This window comes from Glycine soja, chromosome 10 (genome assembly GCF_004193775.1).
Source record: "Glycine soja cultivar W05 chromosome 10, ASM419377v2, whole genome shotgun sequence".
In the NCBI taxonomy this organism is placed as follows: domain Eukaryota; kingdom Viridiplantae; phylum Streptophyta; class Magnoliopsida; order Fabales; family Fabaceae; genus Glycine; species Glycine soja.
In genome coordinates, this window is record NC_041011.1 from 44,116,913 (window position 1) to 44,135,515 (window position 18,603).

The 18,603-nt window shown below is 32.1% G+C and overlaps 4 protein-coding genes and 2 pseudogenes across 4 annotated transcripts; 2 read left to right on the forward strand and 4 right to left on the reverse strand.

Moving 5' to 3' along the window:
- Positions 1-508: 508 nt before the first annotated feature.
- Positions 509-2,267, forward strand: LOC114371110 (ethylene-responsive transcription factor ERF062). Its single transcript, XM_028328526.1, has one exon. The coding sequence runs from the start codon at positions 637-639 to the stop codon at positions 1,798-1,800; it is 1,164 nt and encodes a 387-aa protein (XP_028184327.1). The 5' UTR covers positions 509-636; the 3' UTR covers positions 1,801-2,267.
- A 624-nt stretch (positions 2,268-2,891) lies between these two features.
- Positions 2,892-7,152, reverse strand: LOC114371111 (superoxide dismutase [Fe], chloroplastic-like). Its single transcript, XM_028328528.1, has 9 exons — positions 7,068-7,152; positions 6,931-6,974; positions 5,016-5,066; positions 4,471-4,659; positions 4,208-4,379; positions 3,848-3,969; positions 3,705-3,731; positions 3,561-3,584; positions 2,892-3,246 (listed from the first exon to the last, which is right to left on the reverse strand). Exons 1-9 carry the CDS (start codon positions 7,081-7,083, stop codon positions 3,157-3,159), a joined length of 735 nt encoding a protein of 244 aa, XP_028184329.1. The 5' UTR covers positions 7,084-7,152; the 3' UTR covers positions 2,892-3,156.
- A 1,461-nt stretch (positions 7,153-8,613) lies between these two features.
- LOC114370779 (stellacyanin-like) lies at positions 8,614-9,764 on the reverse strand. The gene is made up of 2 exons (XM_028328168.1): positions 9,595-9,764; positions 8,614-9,273 (listed from the first exon to the last, which is right to left on the reverse strand). The coding sequence occupies exons 1-2, from the start codon at positions 9,752-9,754 to the stop codon at positions 8,876-8,878; spliced, it is 558 nt and encodes a 185-aa protein (XP_028183969.1). The 5' UTR covers positions 9,755-9,764; the 3' UTR covers positions 8,614-8,875.
- Positions 9,765-9,952: 188 nt separating this feature from the next.
- On the forward strand, positions 9,953-12,749 carry LOC114371793 (annotated as a pseudogene).
- A 1,600-nt stretch (positions 12,750-14,349) lies between these two features.
- Positions 14,350-15,274, reverse strand: LOC114371794. Its single transcript, XM_028329128.1, has 2 exons — positions 15,025-15,274; positions 14,350-14,528 (listed from the first exon to the last, which is right to left on the reverse strand). Exons 1-2 carry the CDS (start codon positions 15,272-15,274, stop codon positions 14,350-14,352), a joined length of 429 nt encoding a protein of 142 aa, XP_028184929.1.
- A 1,796-nt stretch (positions 15,275-17,070) lies between these two features.
- Positions 17,071-17,973, reverse strand: LOC114371795 (annotated as a pseudogene).
- Positions 17,974-18,603: the final 630 nt, after the last annotated feature.

Sequence of the window (18,603 nt, forward strand, 5' to 3'; positions counted from 1 at the left end):
AGTTTTTTATCATGCCTAGTGTCTAAGAAATGCATCAGTGACAAAAAAACAAAATTGTCATTGGTTCATTGTGTGTCTACATTAATTTACATTAGCACAGTCAAGAGAAGAATATAGCATGTGGGTGTTCAACAAAATCACATGATTATTAATGAGAAAAAAGAATAATACCCGGGATAATAACAAACAATGAACATGAAGGTCTTAAATTAAGTAAGTTTCTGTCGTTAAACGAATGTCAATTCTCAATGCTTTGCATCCTGTATGACAGCTGATCCAAAAAAGCCTGAGCTGTCTGATTCCGATTGGTTGTGAAGGAAAAGCATGTTATAGAATGCAAGCATAAATTGTAAGTAGAAAATAAAATCCTTATAAAGAAATATACCTCATTGAAGCCATAACAAATACCTAATGAAATACAAAGTAGGTTCCTTTTAGTATTATAATAATAAACCTTAATTGATACCTTCCAATATGAGGTGTGCCTTAGCCCGAAGGAAATGTATTTAGTGTAGTGCATGCATTTTAATCATTTCTATCTGTCTCGGATTTACTGCCTGAAGGATCTATATGAAGGATACATTTCCCAAGAAGGAAATCTTCACACAAAAGAAATTTCCAACTTGTTTGTAAGAAATGGCAACAGGATCAAAGTTTTTGGACAATGCAATTATAAGAGGCCATTCTCACTTTCTCACTGCCTCTAATCATCTTCATGTATTAAAAAGTGGGGCAAACTCATCAATAGCATCATCACCTGAAAACCTTTTCTCATGTTCAAATCCTACTTCAATGAAAGAAGAGGCACCTTTAGCCACTTGGATTAGTCATATCCCTGCAAAGTTCAATGTCCATCAAGACATCAAGAATGGCAAAGAGAAAAACCAATCCAATTCTATCTTCCCAGCCTCAGACACAAAAAACAGCTCCATTCCTCTAAATCTTTTAGAAACTCTCCCACCATTAACCATAGCACCATGTTTTGATGAACCAGTAACTTCCTTAGCATCCTCTTCTGCCATACCAAAATTTCCAAACTTGACTTTGTTTTTGCAGGAACCTTCCTTGGTGTACTCATCAATATCATCCTCAAATATCAAAGGTGGTGAAGTCATGTCAGCAACTTCAGACCCCTCATATCATGTGTCTCAGTTTGTCCAAAACCAGCATCAAGCAGGTAGTGGGGATGCACACAAAATGAACAAGAGCCTATCAAATTCACAGTCCAAGTCTTTCGACGAGAATTGGTTGAGTGCCACTAGGACTCAGCCTATGAAGAATGGTGGAAGAGGCAAGCTGTTTAAAGGTGTGAGGCAAAGACACTGGGGGAAATGGGTAGCTGAGATTAGATTACCAAGAAACAGGACAAGGGTTTGGCTAGGGACTTTCGACACAGCCGAAGACGCCGCCATTGCATATGACACAGCAGCATATATACTAAGAGGCGAGTATGCTCAGTTGAACTTCCCTGACCTCAAGCATGTAATTCAGGCAAATTCTCTAAATGGAACCACTGCTGCACTTGTGGAGGCAAAACTACAAGCAATATCAAAAGGTGGTTCTTCTCATAGGAAGCCAACTGATTCACCACCAGGGTCAAGCAATAAGCACAATGATGAGAATGGCAAATTGAAAAGTATAAGTGGCAAGGATTCATCCATAAGGCTTGGAGCTGAGATAACTGAGAGAAGCAAAAGCACACACCATGAGACATCAGATGTGGAAGGTGTTCAGTTAAGTAGAATGCCCTCCTTAGACATGGACATCATTTGGGATGAACTTTTTGTCTCGAATTCATAACCATTTTTTTTTCTACTTTGAAAGCACACATACAATAGCTCTTGTTTTATCTACAATTATATTTCTCATTTGGACCACAACTTCAGCTAGAAGCACATTACCTAGTTCTAGATTTTGCAGTTCCTATCCCACACTGAATCTTCGGGCTCCTATTTTCCTATAATGATGTATTGAAATTAGTATCCTTTTTAACACCCTTTCTTCAGGGTCATTTATAGATAGAATTTAAGTTTCCACCAATTATTATCATGCTAAGGGTTCACAGATTGTTTTGCTTCTGAACAAAACACTTGCTTGGTTCAACGGCTGTTTGAGTCTTTGAGAAATACCTAGCCAACATTGAGAACAAGGGTAGAGATTGTGATTTTTAAGAATTATTCACCTGTATTGATCGCTTTGCATAGATTTATAGGCAAAAAAAAATAACAGAGAAGCCAATAGTATAACTTTATGCTTTGTGTTTGAAAGCTTGAAAATATGATAAAATATACCAAAACTGTGTCCTTAACATTCTACTGCAATATACCACTGGAAACACGTATATTGAAGAATGTGCCTGGAATGGATTCATTACAGTTCTGCTTCTGTAAAAGTAGTCTGAATCCATTACAGTCCTACAACTTTGGAGCCAAATGACCGGTATTTGGGTGGGTATAGGATCTTGTAGGCTGTAGCTATTTTACAAGATATTGTGTTTGGTTGGTTTTAGAATTTGGTAGGATTAATTTTAAACAGTTGACTGTGATGGAGATTTGTGTCATAATTAATCTGAGACACATTTTTATGCAGAAATGTGACTTTCCTTCCCCTATTTCCCAATCCCTTCACTTATAATGTAGTTTCAACTTGAATCCTAAGTGATGCTCATGGAAAAAAAGATACGCTCTCGTACAAGTTACGTGAAAAGGTTCTACAACATAGTATTATTTTGCTGAATGTTCATGCATAAGCAATTTTATTGTTGTGCCTTGGTGACTTGTTGGTCATGGGTTCGAATCCGGAAACAGCCTCTTTGCATATGCAAGGGTAAGGCTGCGTACAACATCCCTCCCCCATACCTTTGCATAGCGAAGAGCCTCTGGGCAATGGGGTACGAAGTTCATGCATAAGCAATTTTATTGTTCACACAGTCACACAAAGAGAACCATAACTAAGATTTCTAACTATAGAACATAATCTGCAGGCTGAAGTGATTTAGCCTGATACCACAACACCTATTTAAAGTACAAAAGATGTGCCATCGTACACTTTCTAGATAAAAATAATCCACTATTCCTCATGACGCCATCCAATTCATCATCACTATCAGGATAAATCACTTATTCTGCATTTAATTCAGCATCATGCACTGGTTAATTAAAGCCTTGCTTGTTCAAGTCTAGAACTCACTGCATCCCAGGAAACAAGCTTATCCATGAACACTGATATATAATCAGGGCGCCGGTTCTGGAAAGATAACAAAAAAGTCTCAAGTCATAATTAAATTTATCTATTGGACACAACTCTCGCTAATAACTGTATGATAAGTGCTAGTAACACACTCTTTGACACCCTTTTTCCAACACATTCTTTTATTGGATAAAATCCATATGGGTCTCACTAAATATGTGGATCTCATTTCCGAATTGGTGAGCCCATTACCGTATTAGTGAGATTCACATAAATTTCAACCAATACTAGAGAGTGTATAGGAAAAAAATGTCAGACAGTGAGTTAGCAACTCTTCCATTAATTATATAATGCTTGGAGCAAAATATCACCTGAAAATCAAGGTAGTAAGCATGCTGTACAAAAATGAAAACAAGTATTACAAAGTCAGCAAGTTGTTATTAATGACTGTTATAAAGCTTGTATGTGCAAATTGTTTCATCAAATAACAAACAAAAGGCAAATATGATTAATACCTCCCAAACATCAATGGTAAGAAGTGGCTGCAAGAAATTAAGATAAAATCACATCAGAATTTACCAGGGAAATGAACTCATTAGACCCAACTATCATTCATATTTCAAGATAAGTAAGGAACAATAATATTATTACTACTTACATAATAGCCTCCCCAAACAAGGGGGTTCACAGCATTGGGACTCTTGAGCACCACTAGCTTGTTGTCCTCATCTGGTGAAGGAGGATTTGCTGCATTTTCCCCATCAAATTTGCTTGCTCTATCTATATTTCATCAACAAAAAAGTGAATGAACAAGAAGGATATGTAACTCTCTGTCTGGATAAATTTCTTGATAAGCACTTATAAGTGAATAACATAAAAAAAGTTAAAATAAAATAAACTTATAAGTTAAAATTGACTTATGCATAAATTAATTTGTAGAAGTTCTATCGTTTTAGTTTTTCCAAAAATTTGATTGTAACTTATGCATAAAGTAAGGTGGAAGGGGGTTATTACTGACATGCAAGCCAAGCCCATCCTGAACCAAATTGTGTTGCAGCAGCAGCCTTAAACTCATCAAGGAATTTTTCAAATGAGCCAAAGTCTCTTTCAATCAGTTCTAGAAGCTCCCCGGATGGCTTTCCACCTCCACCTGGTTTCATGCACTCCCAGAAGAAGTCATGGTTCCATACCTGCACAGTACGCATTACAAGATTGATTAATTGATTCCTAAGCCATGGTTTTGAAACATGAATAAGAGTTTCTGGTTACAAGCATGCATGCCTGTGCTGCATTGTTGAAAGCTGGAAGAATGTCACCCTTATTATATGATGTCACTATAATCTCTTCTAGTGATTTCCCATCAAGCTCTGTCCCAACAATTTGTTTTTTCAGATTTTCCACATATGTCTTGTGGTGTTTCCCCCAATGAAACTCAAGTGTCTGCTGGCTCATCACCGGCTCCAAACCATTCTGAAACATTTCATTATCACAACAGTTTTAGAATTTTCTTCTTTTGGTTTTATAAAATAGGATGAAGAGGTAACCTAATTTTTTCCCACTAGAAGCCTTGTGTGATTCATTTTAAGTTTTGAGTATGATGGGTAGAAAATAAGACTAACCAAAGTAACTTATGCCTCTGTGCATAAATCGTTTCATTTTTAAAGTTTCTTTACTAGAATAAGACTAACCAAAGTTTCTATAGAAAGTAAACCTGAAAACTATAAAAAGCTAAGTATTCTTTCTTCAATGTGCCATTAGAAACATGGCTCCTCTTGAAAAATCACAATGATTTCTCTTGTAAACATTGAAACTTTAGGTCTTATTACCAGTGGATATGGTGGCGGCTTCAGCTCGAACTTCGCATTGACTTTTGGACCCTGCAGCATACAACATCCTTTCTTAAGGACAAGGAAAACAAAATGTGTCTTAACATGCGAAAGCACAGGATTTTTTATTTATTTGCGGGAATTGAAGACACTCTCAACAAATTTACAATAACTCATTAACCTCCTTTGCAGAAACATGAGACACACTAAATTCCAAAAATTGCAAGACATGCACAGTGCACTGATACACACTCATGCTGTGTACAAATATACTCTCACTGTTCTCAGATATAAGATTCTTTTATCAAATTTGTTTGTTGTTTTTTATAATACTCTTTTTTAAGTTATTTATTTATTTATTTTCATCAAAATATCCTCAATTATTTTATAATAAATATTATAAATTAAAAAGATAAATGCATTATTTATAAGGATTGGAGAATAAAACTAGCATTCAATCATGAATTAAACAGAGAGTAATTAGATAAAAAGAGAAAGAGTTCAAATAATTTTAAGGATATTTTTAAAAAATAATAAAAATTATTTATATATTTAATGTTATTAATTAAACTAATCAGTATTTTTTGAAGAATTTGAATTATTTTTAAAAAAATATTATAATTAGGAACGAAAGGATTACTTGTTATTTCGGATCGGTTAATTTGGTCAGCCCAGTGCATGCTAATATATTTTTTTCAGGTTAAGTTAATTGAACTGGACTAAAAAATTGTTTTTTCAGACGAGTCTTTTGTGGGCCAATGCCAGACAGATAAGCCCATTACCCCATTTGATTATTTAAAACTAAATTTTGTCTTTAAAACATTTGATGTTGAAAAAAGTTGCACTCTCTAATTTTTGTTAAGCCTTAATCTAAAGAGTTAACCTATAAAAAAGTAGGTAAGATTTTTGCACTATCATTATTAAAAGTATTATATAATCTTGATAAAAAAAAAACTATTATAAGAGGATGGGCCAATAAACTAGGCCAACCCACACCGGGTGAAGTGAATTTCAGCTTGGGTTTGCTTAAAATTGGATGGAGGATGATTTTTTTTACACTCTCTGTTTTGTCCTACACACCTCCCATTTTTTTTTGCGATTTTTAAAAAATTCTCAAAATACCTTTCTCACCCCTCCCTCTTATACCGCTCCCCTTTACTTTTCAGCACCCCACTTTTCTGGCACCTACTCCCTTTCCATCACAATATCTCTTCCATCTCTTGCACATAACCTCCTTCTCTTATCTTCACTAGCATTCCACCCCTTCCTTTGTGCCAGTGTTACACTTCCTCCCCATAATTTTAGCATGTACAAATGTTTCGAAAGTTTATCTCTAGAATATATTAAATGCATTTCGGAAATTAATTTCTGAAATGTTTCATGCACTCCGAAAACCAGCTTTCTACATATTGATGAGCTCAATGAAAATAAAGCAATAACTAAATTGACAAATTGTGCCAATTTAATTGAGAAATCTCTTAATGTTAAACATAGAAGAAGTGTGCATGCTTGAGTAAGCGTTTGCAAAATTGTTCTTGAATGAAATTAATCTGAGTTAAAATTGATTTTGAATTTATGTGTGAATGCTTTAATGTATTTTTTTTATTCAACACAAAACTACCCAAAGATATTTTAAATCAAAATTAGTTATAAGTTTTTTTTTAATATATATAGAATCAAACATATGAACATTCACATATAAAATCACATTAACCAGTATTTTAATATGATTCTGGTTGATCTAACAGATCTAAAGTTCTAAACACATGCAAAAAGTGTACTTAGGATGACCTTTATCGGTCTTATTTTATGCAAAACAGACCCATTAGTAAGTAATTAGCAGCAACTTTATACAACAACAAAAGTTGTACACAGTGAATGCACATTCAAATAATTTTCTTGATGAAAAGAATACCTCTTTTTTGATAAGAAAATTGATGCCGCTTAGATTTTGTAACCCTGCAAAGCAAACACGAAATCAATAAAAAAATTGGAGAAAAAAAATGTAAAGGTACTAACTGTGCATAAGGATAGAGTTAGTGCAAAACTTACCACCCAATGAGGCCATGGTCTTCTGAGGCGTGTGGCTGGAGTGAGGATTTTGGACAAAGGTCTACCCATTCCTTACAGGGCAATATAAACAAGAAAGTGTGTTAGTACAATTCCAATGTTGTAGTACACTAAGTTGTGCAGGTACGACCAGCACAGCCCCATCAGTACAAATTCTACGTTATTATTATATCTTTATCGATTAGTATCTATATATTATTACATAATTATATCATATATTAATTGTACGGCTCACACAAAAGTTTAAATTATCCAATTAGAGTATCTCGGATGAATGCTTAATTTCTTAAATGTGCTTATTAACTTATTTTTGTGGACTTTATACTACCGCATCAGATTTAAAAATTATAACAAAATAGAACTTCAAAACTAATTTCTTAACTAATTTTTGTGGACCATACCGTGTGTTTTTATATTTTTATTTCAGTTAATTTATTGAGAAAAAAGTTATAGAGTAACTTTTTTTAAAGAATCATTGATCATAATGATAATTTTGATAATCTTTAAAATTATTATCTTAAAATAATTAATGATAATTTGTGATTGAATGATAATATAAAGTCTTTCTGTGCATATGCATTTTATTATAATTTTATAACAATAAATATGTAAAAATTGAAAAATATTTAAAAATACTACAAAATTATTTTATTTATGGAAATAAACTAAAAATAATGAAAAATGCATACCATTTCATTAATAAAAAATTAGTGGCTAGTTTATAAATAAAATTAAAATATAAAATAATAATTTTTTATTATAATGGTTTATTTTTATCCGTATCAATTAAACATAAATTTACAACACTCACACACCCATTTGATAAAAAAAAAAAATACCCCCACATCTTATTTAACCAGTGAACTAGATCTCCTTCCTATAATGGTTAGTTTATAATGCAAATTAATTTCCGTTGTAAACTAATTAGAATATAGCCAATTATATAATTTTCTTTATAATGACTGACTTATTAAAAAAAAAGATGCTAATCCACTGTGAGAGGAGGATTAGCTATAACAAAAATGCTCTAAAAATTGCCCATTCTACTACTAGACTTCATTTCCCATGACATTAACGCTGAAACAATCAGACTCTAAAATGATTAAACTTTGTTGGATAAAGGTTCAGAACGCATATAAAGAATCTTTGATGGAAAAACAAAAGAGAGGTACAAATTATATTGTGGCTTGTATTTTTTATTTTTTTTTGTTCTTAGGTCATCTTGTGGCTTGTATTTTTTTTTTTTTTTTCTTAGGTCATCTTGTGGCTTGTATATCAACACATGAGTTAACACTAGTGTAAACTTGCACAATTATCATTACTCAAAAATAAAACGTGGGTTTTTATTAATACTTTTTTATTCAAATAAATATACGGCTAAAAATATTAAACATAAATATTCTTAAACATTTTAAAACACCTTTTTTTTTTGTAGATGCTGTCCTTAGTTTTTTATTTTTTATTTTAATCGGCGAGATGTTGTCCATAGTGAAAGGTGATCTCTGCATAGTGAAAGGTGATTTCTGAATGAGTAACAAGATCACCCCTACCTCAAAGGCAGAGCATATGAACGTGCATAACATTTTCATGAGGGATCAATATGCTACGGTTGTTACAGATAAAACAATATGAATGTGCATGTCCTTTAAATATGTTCAACAATCATGTACAACGTGTGCTGTATATGACTCTTCCAAACCAAGCAAAACTGCCACTTTTTTTTTCTCTCTCGAATTAATATAACAAAATATGAAAATAATACATAAAAAAAAAGAAAGTTTCATAGATGCTCAAATCTTCATCATCCCATATATAGCAGCCATAGGAGCAATATAAACTAGATGAAGTGCATCCCTTGCAGGATTTGCCGCTCCTGCCGAAAAATGTGTGTTCTTCTTTGATGAAGGAGACTGTGGAAGTGTGGCGGTGTTTTGATCTGATCCAGCCACAGCCTTAGGTGCTAGAGTTGGTGCTAGTGATTTATCGTCGCCTTGGACATGAGCATGAAGTTTCATCCCTCCAAGGCAATACAACTTGTTTCCAGATACAAAATACCTGTCTCCAGCTCTCGTCAATGGCACTGTTGTGTTCCCATTTCCATGAGTTGCTAAAGCATTGGTGGTGTTGCATGTGTTGAAGTTTTCTTTTGTAACCTCTTCTACACTTTGGCCTGATGAATATTGGAAAACTGGAAGGAAAAAAAATAAATTCTCAAAGATTTGTTGTTAGTCTCTGATACAAATAAATTTTATCTTAAAAATTACAAATGCAGAGCATAAAATTTGATCTCCATGAATTTTGTTATTAAGTGATTGAAAGTACTATCCACCTGTACCTGAAGTTTCAATTCCCAATGAATAAGTTATTAAAATGAGCCTAGATTGCTCCAAGAGTCTAATTAAAGTAAAGAGCTTACAAAAGTTACAAGTTATTTTTATAAATTCAAATATACTCTTCATGAGCTCTTTCAAATGCCCTTGAGTTATAACAAGAGATTTGAGGGACTTACCAAGAGCATCCCCTACTCTGAAATTCTTATCTGCAATCCATGCATCAAGATTTGTGCTAATGTCCCAGCCAGAGCTATCTCCAACCGTGTAAGTAGTGGCTGAGCATGTGATAATCACTAAAGAAAAGAGAAGAGAATAAACTAAGAGTAACTTTTCCATGTTGATCAAGAGTTCTAACAACTTGGGCCACCATAGGATCCATCTTATATACTTGAAGTTTGCTCATTATTGGATAACCTACCCAGAAAAAAGACTACATCATATATTAAAAAAATTAGAAGAAATAATAGTTGCTTCTACATTGCAAGGTTGGAATATGCATTTCATCAAGTTGGTGGAATGGACTGAGAAGGAGTTATGTTAGCTGGGCAGTGGTTAAACGGTATTGAGCTGCCGTTAAGCCAATGGTTTGACTTAAATTAAATTTATTCAAGATGTTTATTTTTATTCTTCTACCATAAAGCTAAGTCATCATACGAACTGGTTATGTTTTTCCACACCTTTATGGATATTAGTTAATTCATTGTTGCAATCACCATATTAGCATAGACACTACCTAATATCAATAGCAAATAGCGACCAATTTAGCGACCCTTCTTGTGTTTTACTACTCTTCATTCATCATTAGTTTAAATAATATTTTTATTTTAAAAATAATTAGATTTATTTATTTATTTAATGATATATATAAACCATTTTAAATATTTTTTAATATGTCTATGTGTCTATGTAAAAAATACCATAAAATGTTTAAAATAAACATACCATTTGTAATTGGTCGTAATTATTGAATAATGTTATAAAAACTTATGAAATTTGAAAACTCATCATAATATATTAAATATTATGAACCGTAAAATCATGCATTTTGTATTAACAGTTTTGGTTATATATATATTTAATTTTTTTTTTGAAAGGAGGTTATATATATATATATATAGACACGAGGAAGGATTAAATTACAAATTGGTCTACATGCTTTTAAGTTACATAAATTTCAGTAAATTATTTTTTATCTATACTTATATTAAATGTCTAACTACCATTTGTAAATACAAAAGTGTCAATATTTCATTTAAGGGGCATTGGTGCCCGTGTGACTGGCCAAATTAGAAGCAGCCAGCTGACAATTGTTGAATTCAACGGAAAAAATCTCACTGGTAATGACCGTAATGCCCTCCTCATTAAATAATAATTGTTTTATTATGTTATTATGTTTGTCTTAGTAAATAGATTAAATATTGTGAAATAGGTTTAATCCATATTCTTCCTCTTCTTTCTTTCGCACAGCACAGTTTGTCGAACTGCATGCAAGATGCAGAAAAATTACGAACTTTCCACCAGGACCTTCCCTTTTCACTATCATCAGAAACTCCATTGAACTGTACAAGAATGCGCATCAAGATAGGCCAAGCAACCACCATCATAATCTCTTCGCCAAACGCACTCAAAGAGATTCTCCAAACCCACGACACATTATTCTCAGACAGAACAAACCCCGACATAACCGTTACAGCCTGATCTTTCTCCCGGTCTCACCGCTTTGGCAAGAACTTAGAAATATATGCCACGGCCATTTGTTTTCCACCAAAACCATAGACATATAAAACTTCAGGAACTTCTTAATGATGTCGGCCAAACAACTCTTAACGCATTAACTTCTTGACTTACACGTTTGTGTCTCGCCATTTGGTTCCCTATGTAGATAATGTTTTTTTTTTATTTTATTTTAATTTTTATCATTAAACGTTAGTTGTTAATCATTGATTTTTTGTTAACGAATTCATGATTTTTTTTTTCTTTTCCTTTTATCAACAAACCAATCTTATAACTTTTGTTTGTAGGTAATGACGAGTACAAGCACATAGCGGGAACTCTATCTCTTGAAAGCAACCGGAACGCCAAACTTGGTGTGTTTGATCCTCAAGGCATTAGAAGGCACACTGTCTGAATTCTATCAAGCATGTCACTTGGCAATGTATTGCATGTAAAAGGGGTTTCACAGAGGGGATCCTTTTTTCCTCGTGGTGTTTGAATCTGTTTGGGTGTTTATGAGGGTATTTTTTGTTTTGCATATACTTGGTATAGCTGCGGGTTTTTTGCTAACTCTTTTGGGTTAACATAGGGGTATATATGTATAGTGCCTTACTATACTTCCCATTTCTTATTGATGTACCTTTTTAACTATTAATGTTAATATAACTTTTGCCTTCCAAAAAAACATAGACAAGTTGTTCGAGGTACTGGAACCCTTGATTGACGAATGGATGAAGCTGAGCTAGGGAAGGGAAAATTGACACCAATAACGACATGTTGGATATTTTGCTGGACATTTCTCAAGGGAATAGCGAGAAGATGAATAAAAAACAGATCAAACATTTATTCCTTGTATGTATATTAATTCCTATCTCCCTCTATATATTTTGTCGTAATTCCAGTCTGCTTATACGTGTATATATTCCATTGAATACTTTTGTCATTCTATTTTTTATTTCATGAAATTAATTTATTTTACCCTCACTATTTTAAATGTACAATTATAATATTTAATATAGAAATACTGACATGATGATAATAAAGTAGAATATCACGTCAACATAAATATGTTGATGCACATTTGAGTACCATGTTAATGTTCTACTTAAATATTAGACATGTTAAGCTAACATATTAATGAACTACAATTGAGATATTGGAAATTAAATTTGTAAAAAAGTTTGAGCACAAAATTTATATAATTAAGGAAATAGAAGAACTAATAGTAAAATTGAGATATTTTTATTTTATAATTAATAGGATCTACTTAGGGACTAATACAACGGCATATAAATCAGAAATAAATCAGAAAGACATAAAAAAAAATTGAAACCACACTTTAATTTAAAATTTTAATGTTTAATTAAATTTATAAGTCTGTTTTTCATTTATATTTATTTTTTTCATTTTTACTATATCATATGTCCTAAAAGTTCTAATCAATAAGTGGGTTATTGGAAAGAACCCAAGCATTTGGGATAATGCACACGTGTTCTCACCAGAAAGGTTCTTAAGGTTGAAATTTTGAGCTTACTCCATTTGGCAGTGGGGAATGCATATTACCTGGCTCTCCACTTGCTATCAGAATGTTGCACTTGATCCATGTCGGGATCTTTGATCAACACTTTTGACTTGAAGCCTGAAAATAACATGGGGCCTAAAGACATGGACTACTTGGATCAACCATTGCGATCGAGTTATTCCCGTCATTATAAACAACAAGTATACTAAGCATTTGTTTTGGATACAAGTCATAAATGTTTTTGTGAGTTTTTTTTACTGAAAATATAATTTTTTTTTTCTGGTAGAAGAGGTCTTAAAAACACTTTTAACAATCCTTGTATTTAAACAGGTTCTAATGACTTGCTTTCAGTTTTCATTCTCGTTATTGCCAGCTTTGTTGGGTATGTTTCTTCCTTCCATGTATTGTGTTTTTGGTAGATGAGCCTGAAATTGATGCAGGCTTTTGAATAACTTGATCCTTAATGTACCTTGTTGCAAAAGATTGGACGATTTAATGGCTTTAAGTTTTATATATGTGAGTGTAACTTTGTTCAAGTTGATTTAGTAAGAAAAAAAATGATATGGTAGAAAAATAATTGTTTTTACGTTTCTTGTACAAATATTTAAAAACAATAATTAATTGAAAACAAAATAGTAAATATATAATTAAAAAATGGAAACAGAATATAAAATCAGAAAATGCAAGGGACGTTTTTTTTCTTGTTTTCATTTTCTATTTTCACTTTTTAGTCACAAACTTGCCATATTGTTTTTAATTAATTTGTACAGGAAACACCCTGTTAACAACTTTTTTTTGTATTTTCTATACAAATATATATTTAAAAACAGGAAATAAAATAAAAATAAGGTGACAATTTTATAATTAAAAAATGAAAACAAACAATTGAAAATAGAAAATAAAAGTATACGTAAACTTAACTGCCCCTAAATACAAGTAGGAAAAAATATAAATGGTCACTCACGTACAATGCTATTAAATACTTTGGGAGAAAGATAATGATAAAAAGAAAGAAAAATATTTGTATTAGAGGATTTATGAAGTGATAAGAAGAAAAAGATAAAAAAATAAAAAAATATATATTAATGAGATGTTTAAAATTAATAATGGGTGTTGAAGTATATATCATTACTCATACAAGTGAATCCTTCTAATATATATATGCTTTTCTTGTAGTGTATTTGAACCTAAACTCTCATTGAATTTCATGTAAGAACATTTTTTACCAAAAAAAATCAAAGTAGAATATATTTAGTGTCTCAATTTAAAATAAATCAAAATATAATGGGTACCCGAATTTACAAAGTACTTAATTACATTTTAACTTGTCAAAATTGAAATGCTATATATTCAGTCAACCTCTTGTGTCTTGAGGTTAATTTAATGTAAAACATAACTAGACAATATTTAGGAGTTATAAATACAAAAAAATGATAGGCCTACACATAATTAAATATATGCATGGCTACAAAGTAAAATAAATTTGATTTCTGATGACGATTAATTCTTTATAATCTTATTAATGTATAAAATGTTTAGAAGTACCAAAAGAAAAAAACTTGTGCTTTCTTTGATCAAACCTTAGGAAATAATTCAAGCAATTAAAGAATATTACATAAGTAGTTTCAATAATACACGTTAATTAAGGTGACTAGTTTTAGCTTTTCCGCATATATATAAAATAAAAAATCATTCACTAAAAATTCTTTGGAATTATCGAATCTTTATCAGCACCAATTTCTGTCGTTGATATTTCTTCTGAGGTCACAATAGGTAAGAAACCCATTTGAGTACCGTCACTATCATTTTCAATTTCTCCTTCAAGACTTAATCCTTCGATTCTTGCTCCTATTGGATCTCCTATGATTCCCACATCTATTATTACAAGAAAAAACAGAAAGGAAAAAAAAACTAATCAGTCAAATAATTCAAAGAGAAAGATAAAGTACACGACATTTGATTTTCTTAAAATATAATCAAATAAGCAATGATACAAAATTATAATCTAGAGACACATTTTATTTTTTTATAAATAATTCAATTATGACTAATAATATCTTATTTCACGCATTGGAAGGTTTAATTCATCTTTTTTATTTTATTTTTGTAAAAAGTTTATATTAGAAGAAGACACACACTCCCTTGTAAGGTTGGGAAAGATTATCAACCTCAACAATGATCTATATATAGTAGAATTTACATATCATATCAAATTAACATTATTTTGTCAACAAAACGTATATACTTTAAAAACTTCATTATCAAAAATGCAATCATATCAATCAAGAAGAACCAACTTTTGAAACTCAGATATACGTTTCAAGAAATAAATTTGTACGTACTTTAATGCATGTTATTCTATATCATTCACCTGGATTTGAAAAGAGCCAAAGAATGATGGCACAAATAATTAGCACTAAAGGGATAACATGCACTGCATTCTCAGCGAACTTCACACGTGCCCTCTCCCTCTTAGCCAACTCTGCAATGGGGTCATATGTAGGCAAATTGTTGCCATCAAACATAGAATAAGATGATCTATGTCCTGAAGATGGAGAACTCGTCGTGGCATGCTTGAAGTAATCATCAGAAAACCTGTTCCAGCTTGCAGACCTATGCATCTTATTTAGTTTGTTAATTGATTTTTTTTTTCGAAGTTGAGAAAATTGTATGTAAATTAATTTGGAATAGAGAGAAAAAGTTAGAGGAACACAAAGAGTCATAAATTGTTGTGCATCAAAACAACATGTACATCACAATAAAAAAAACTCCAAATAAAAAGAAAACAAAGAAAGATGAGAAAAAGTCTCTACGAGAGAATGATGCCACTTTCAATGAGTTCGGCAATCTTTTCTCTCTTCACTCACACACCCTCTTACCAATTCAATCACCTTATTTATTGCGTCTTCTAACAAACTAAATGTGAATTTTTCAAAAATAGTTACAATAAAGAATAATTAGACTCCGACTTAAAAAAAAAAATAGTTAGACTCCACTTGCTTGTTGATATTTGTTCAAATAATTAACAACAAACTCTAAACTTCGACATTGAAATGTTTCATATTACTTACACCAATGATTAGTATACTTTTGTATGAATACATATTACTTAGACTACTGTTTCATACTAAAAAACCATTTTACTTCGTTACATCATGTTAAGCCGCTTATAAATCCTAGTTCTTGATTAAAGTTTTTTTTAATAATTAATAATTTTTAATTATTTACAATTAACTTAATAACTCTAATTATAATTATTATTTAATAATCTAACCGGTGAATCAAAATTATCAATTTATAAAATTAGGAAGAAAAAATGTTACAATTAAAAATCACGAGATTAAAATTATGAATTTGAGAAACTAAGGTGATCAAAATTATAACTTAATCTTAAAATTAATTAATATGAAACATCAATCTAAACTATTAAGGTAAAATTTTAATATCTTCAATAGAAGAAAAATACTAAAAACTAAATGAGATTGATAACCAGCTTTGAATTCGATTCGCAAATGACATTCTGATATCGCTTATTTCAGGCCAACTAGTTGAAAAACCAGATGATTCTGAGAAACCTGCTAACCATGTTGTCTAAGATAATCTCTGATAAGCCCTCCATGCCCAGATCTTCCTAGCATAAGAGATCTGTTTATGGTCATATGCAGACTAATACAGTGTATCCAACTTCTATTTTCTACCACATGTGGCTGCTGTATCTGAGAGTCATTTCGGTGATAAATAATATGTATAGAATTCAAAATCACTCGCTTAATTAGTTCTCATCAATTAGCTAACAACAGCTTTATGAAATCATTCGGTAATATAATTTGGTGATGGTGATACAACAACTTTATGAGACCACACGATAAAATCTGCACCTTTTTTTTTTCCTCTAACAGATGCAAACACTTTATGTCATTGCCATAATAGTAGTAGTATTAAACAAAGGGTTTATATATCCTTAATTCCAATACAAGCTATTGTAAAATATTGGTATAAAATAGGTAACATATAACTTTGGCTTTTTGATTCATTTAAGCAACGAATCTTTATGTAATAGGCGCGAACTTTATGATAACAAGATAGAGCATGAATCAATGGTATTTTAAGATATAGATAACTTAGTATATTTAATGAAGACTTAAATATGTTTTTGATTTCTAATATATATCTAAATTTTGCATTTGATATTTAATAAATTTTTGTTTTGTGATGGATTCTTAATATTTAAAAAGTTTTGTATGAAGTCTCTGCCTTTAGAAAAGATTCATTAATTGTTGATGTGACTGTTAATTTGACACGTTGATAAATTATTTGTGATGTCATATCAGATTAAATATGATATGTAAGCTGATCATGTATCGTCTGACATGACATCATATTTTAATTAAATTAAAATAAAAAAAAACATGCTCATTCATTCCATTCCTACCTTGCAAGCAATTGTAACAAAATGGTAAAAAAACTCAAATGGGCACCCTTTTGACTTCCCACTTGCCTTCTCATTGAAAAATTTCACCTTTTTCACAGACCCATATTTACTAAACTCAGTTTGAAGCTCAACATCAATAGTCCATCAATGTAAATCACTCACAAACAATATAGTAGCATCAGAACCAACAACACCACCACCACCGACACCTTCAACTCCTTTAGCATTAATACTACTAACAACACTCGCACTATTCCCAACACCATTTCCACCAACCCTATTAACATTCCCTCCTCCTCCACCACCACCAACACCACCTTGACCTTGTATCACAAAACCCTCATTTTCCACAATCCCAACAACCCCATCATGTGGTTACTGTCCAATCCCCTTCACCATAACACCATCATTCCCACCTTCATCCTCAATTTCACTCAAATTCCCAAATTGGTTCCCTAATTCAACCCCAATCCCACCTATGACACCCACCTTGTTTCCTCTAAACCCTTGATTCTTAAACCCATTAACCCTCCCTAAAACCCTAGATTCCACAACCTCGCTTCCTCCACCACCACCGACACCCTCTCCACTGCCACCGACACCTGCAATCGAAACACAGACGACATCCAAAATCAACAATGATGGCGAAGGCTTCTTTTCTTCGATGTCACTGTTTCAAAACCCTAAATCATCGTTCTTGTACAAAGATTGAAGAACCTTTCTTTGACATTGACATCATTGTAAGGTTCCTCGTAATCATCAATCTTCTTCCTCGCCCAAGAAACCCTCGTTGGCAACAGCGGATATAGCTTCGTTACGGTGGAACTGATCCATAGGATTGCCGCTCTCACCATACCCTCCCTCGCCTTCGTCTGTTTTTGGGTCCATTTTTGCAGATATAACTTCTATTTTTCGACATGGCATCACATATAGTTTGTCGACGTGTCACATTTAATTCGACGTGGCATCACATATAGTTTGTCGACGTGTCAAGTTAACGATTACATCAAGAGTTAATGGATTCCTTCTAACGATAGAGACTTTATACAAAACTTTTTAAATATTAGGGACTAAATGCAAAATTTGGATATATATTAAAAATTAAAAACATATTTAAGTCTTTATTGAATAATTTAGCTGGGATCAAATTAAGGTATTTTAAGATATAAATAACTTGCTAGCATTAAGCATTCGAAGGAGCCAACCCGAGTATCATTAAAACAATTGAAACAACATGTAATTGACTCATTGAAAATTCGTTAGCAAATCATACACAATAACATATACGTATCATGTTTGAGATCAGAGATGAGTGGTTAAGGGAGTCCCGTGGTACTAAGAGGGAGCGTTTCTGAGAGCACTGAGCAGGGGAGGCAGGGAGCATGTGATGTGTGTAGTGAGTAAGAGGTGAATTCTGATCTAAAATAGAAGTTGTTTGTGGTGTGTCTATGAAAATCTAACTTCCTAACCTAATTCAAGAAAAAAAAATCAATCTAATGGGTCATTCCAACTTTTTTT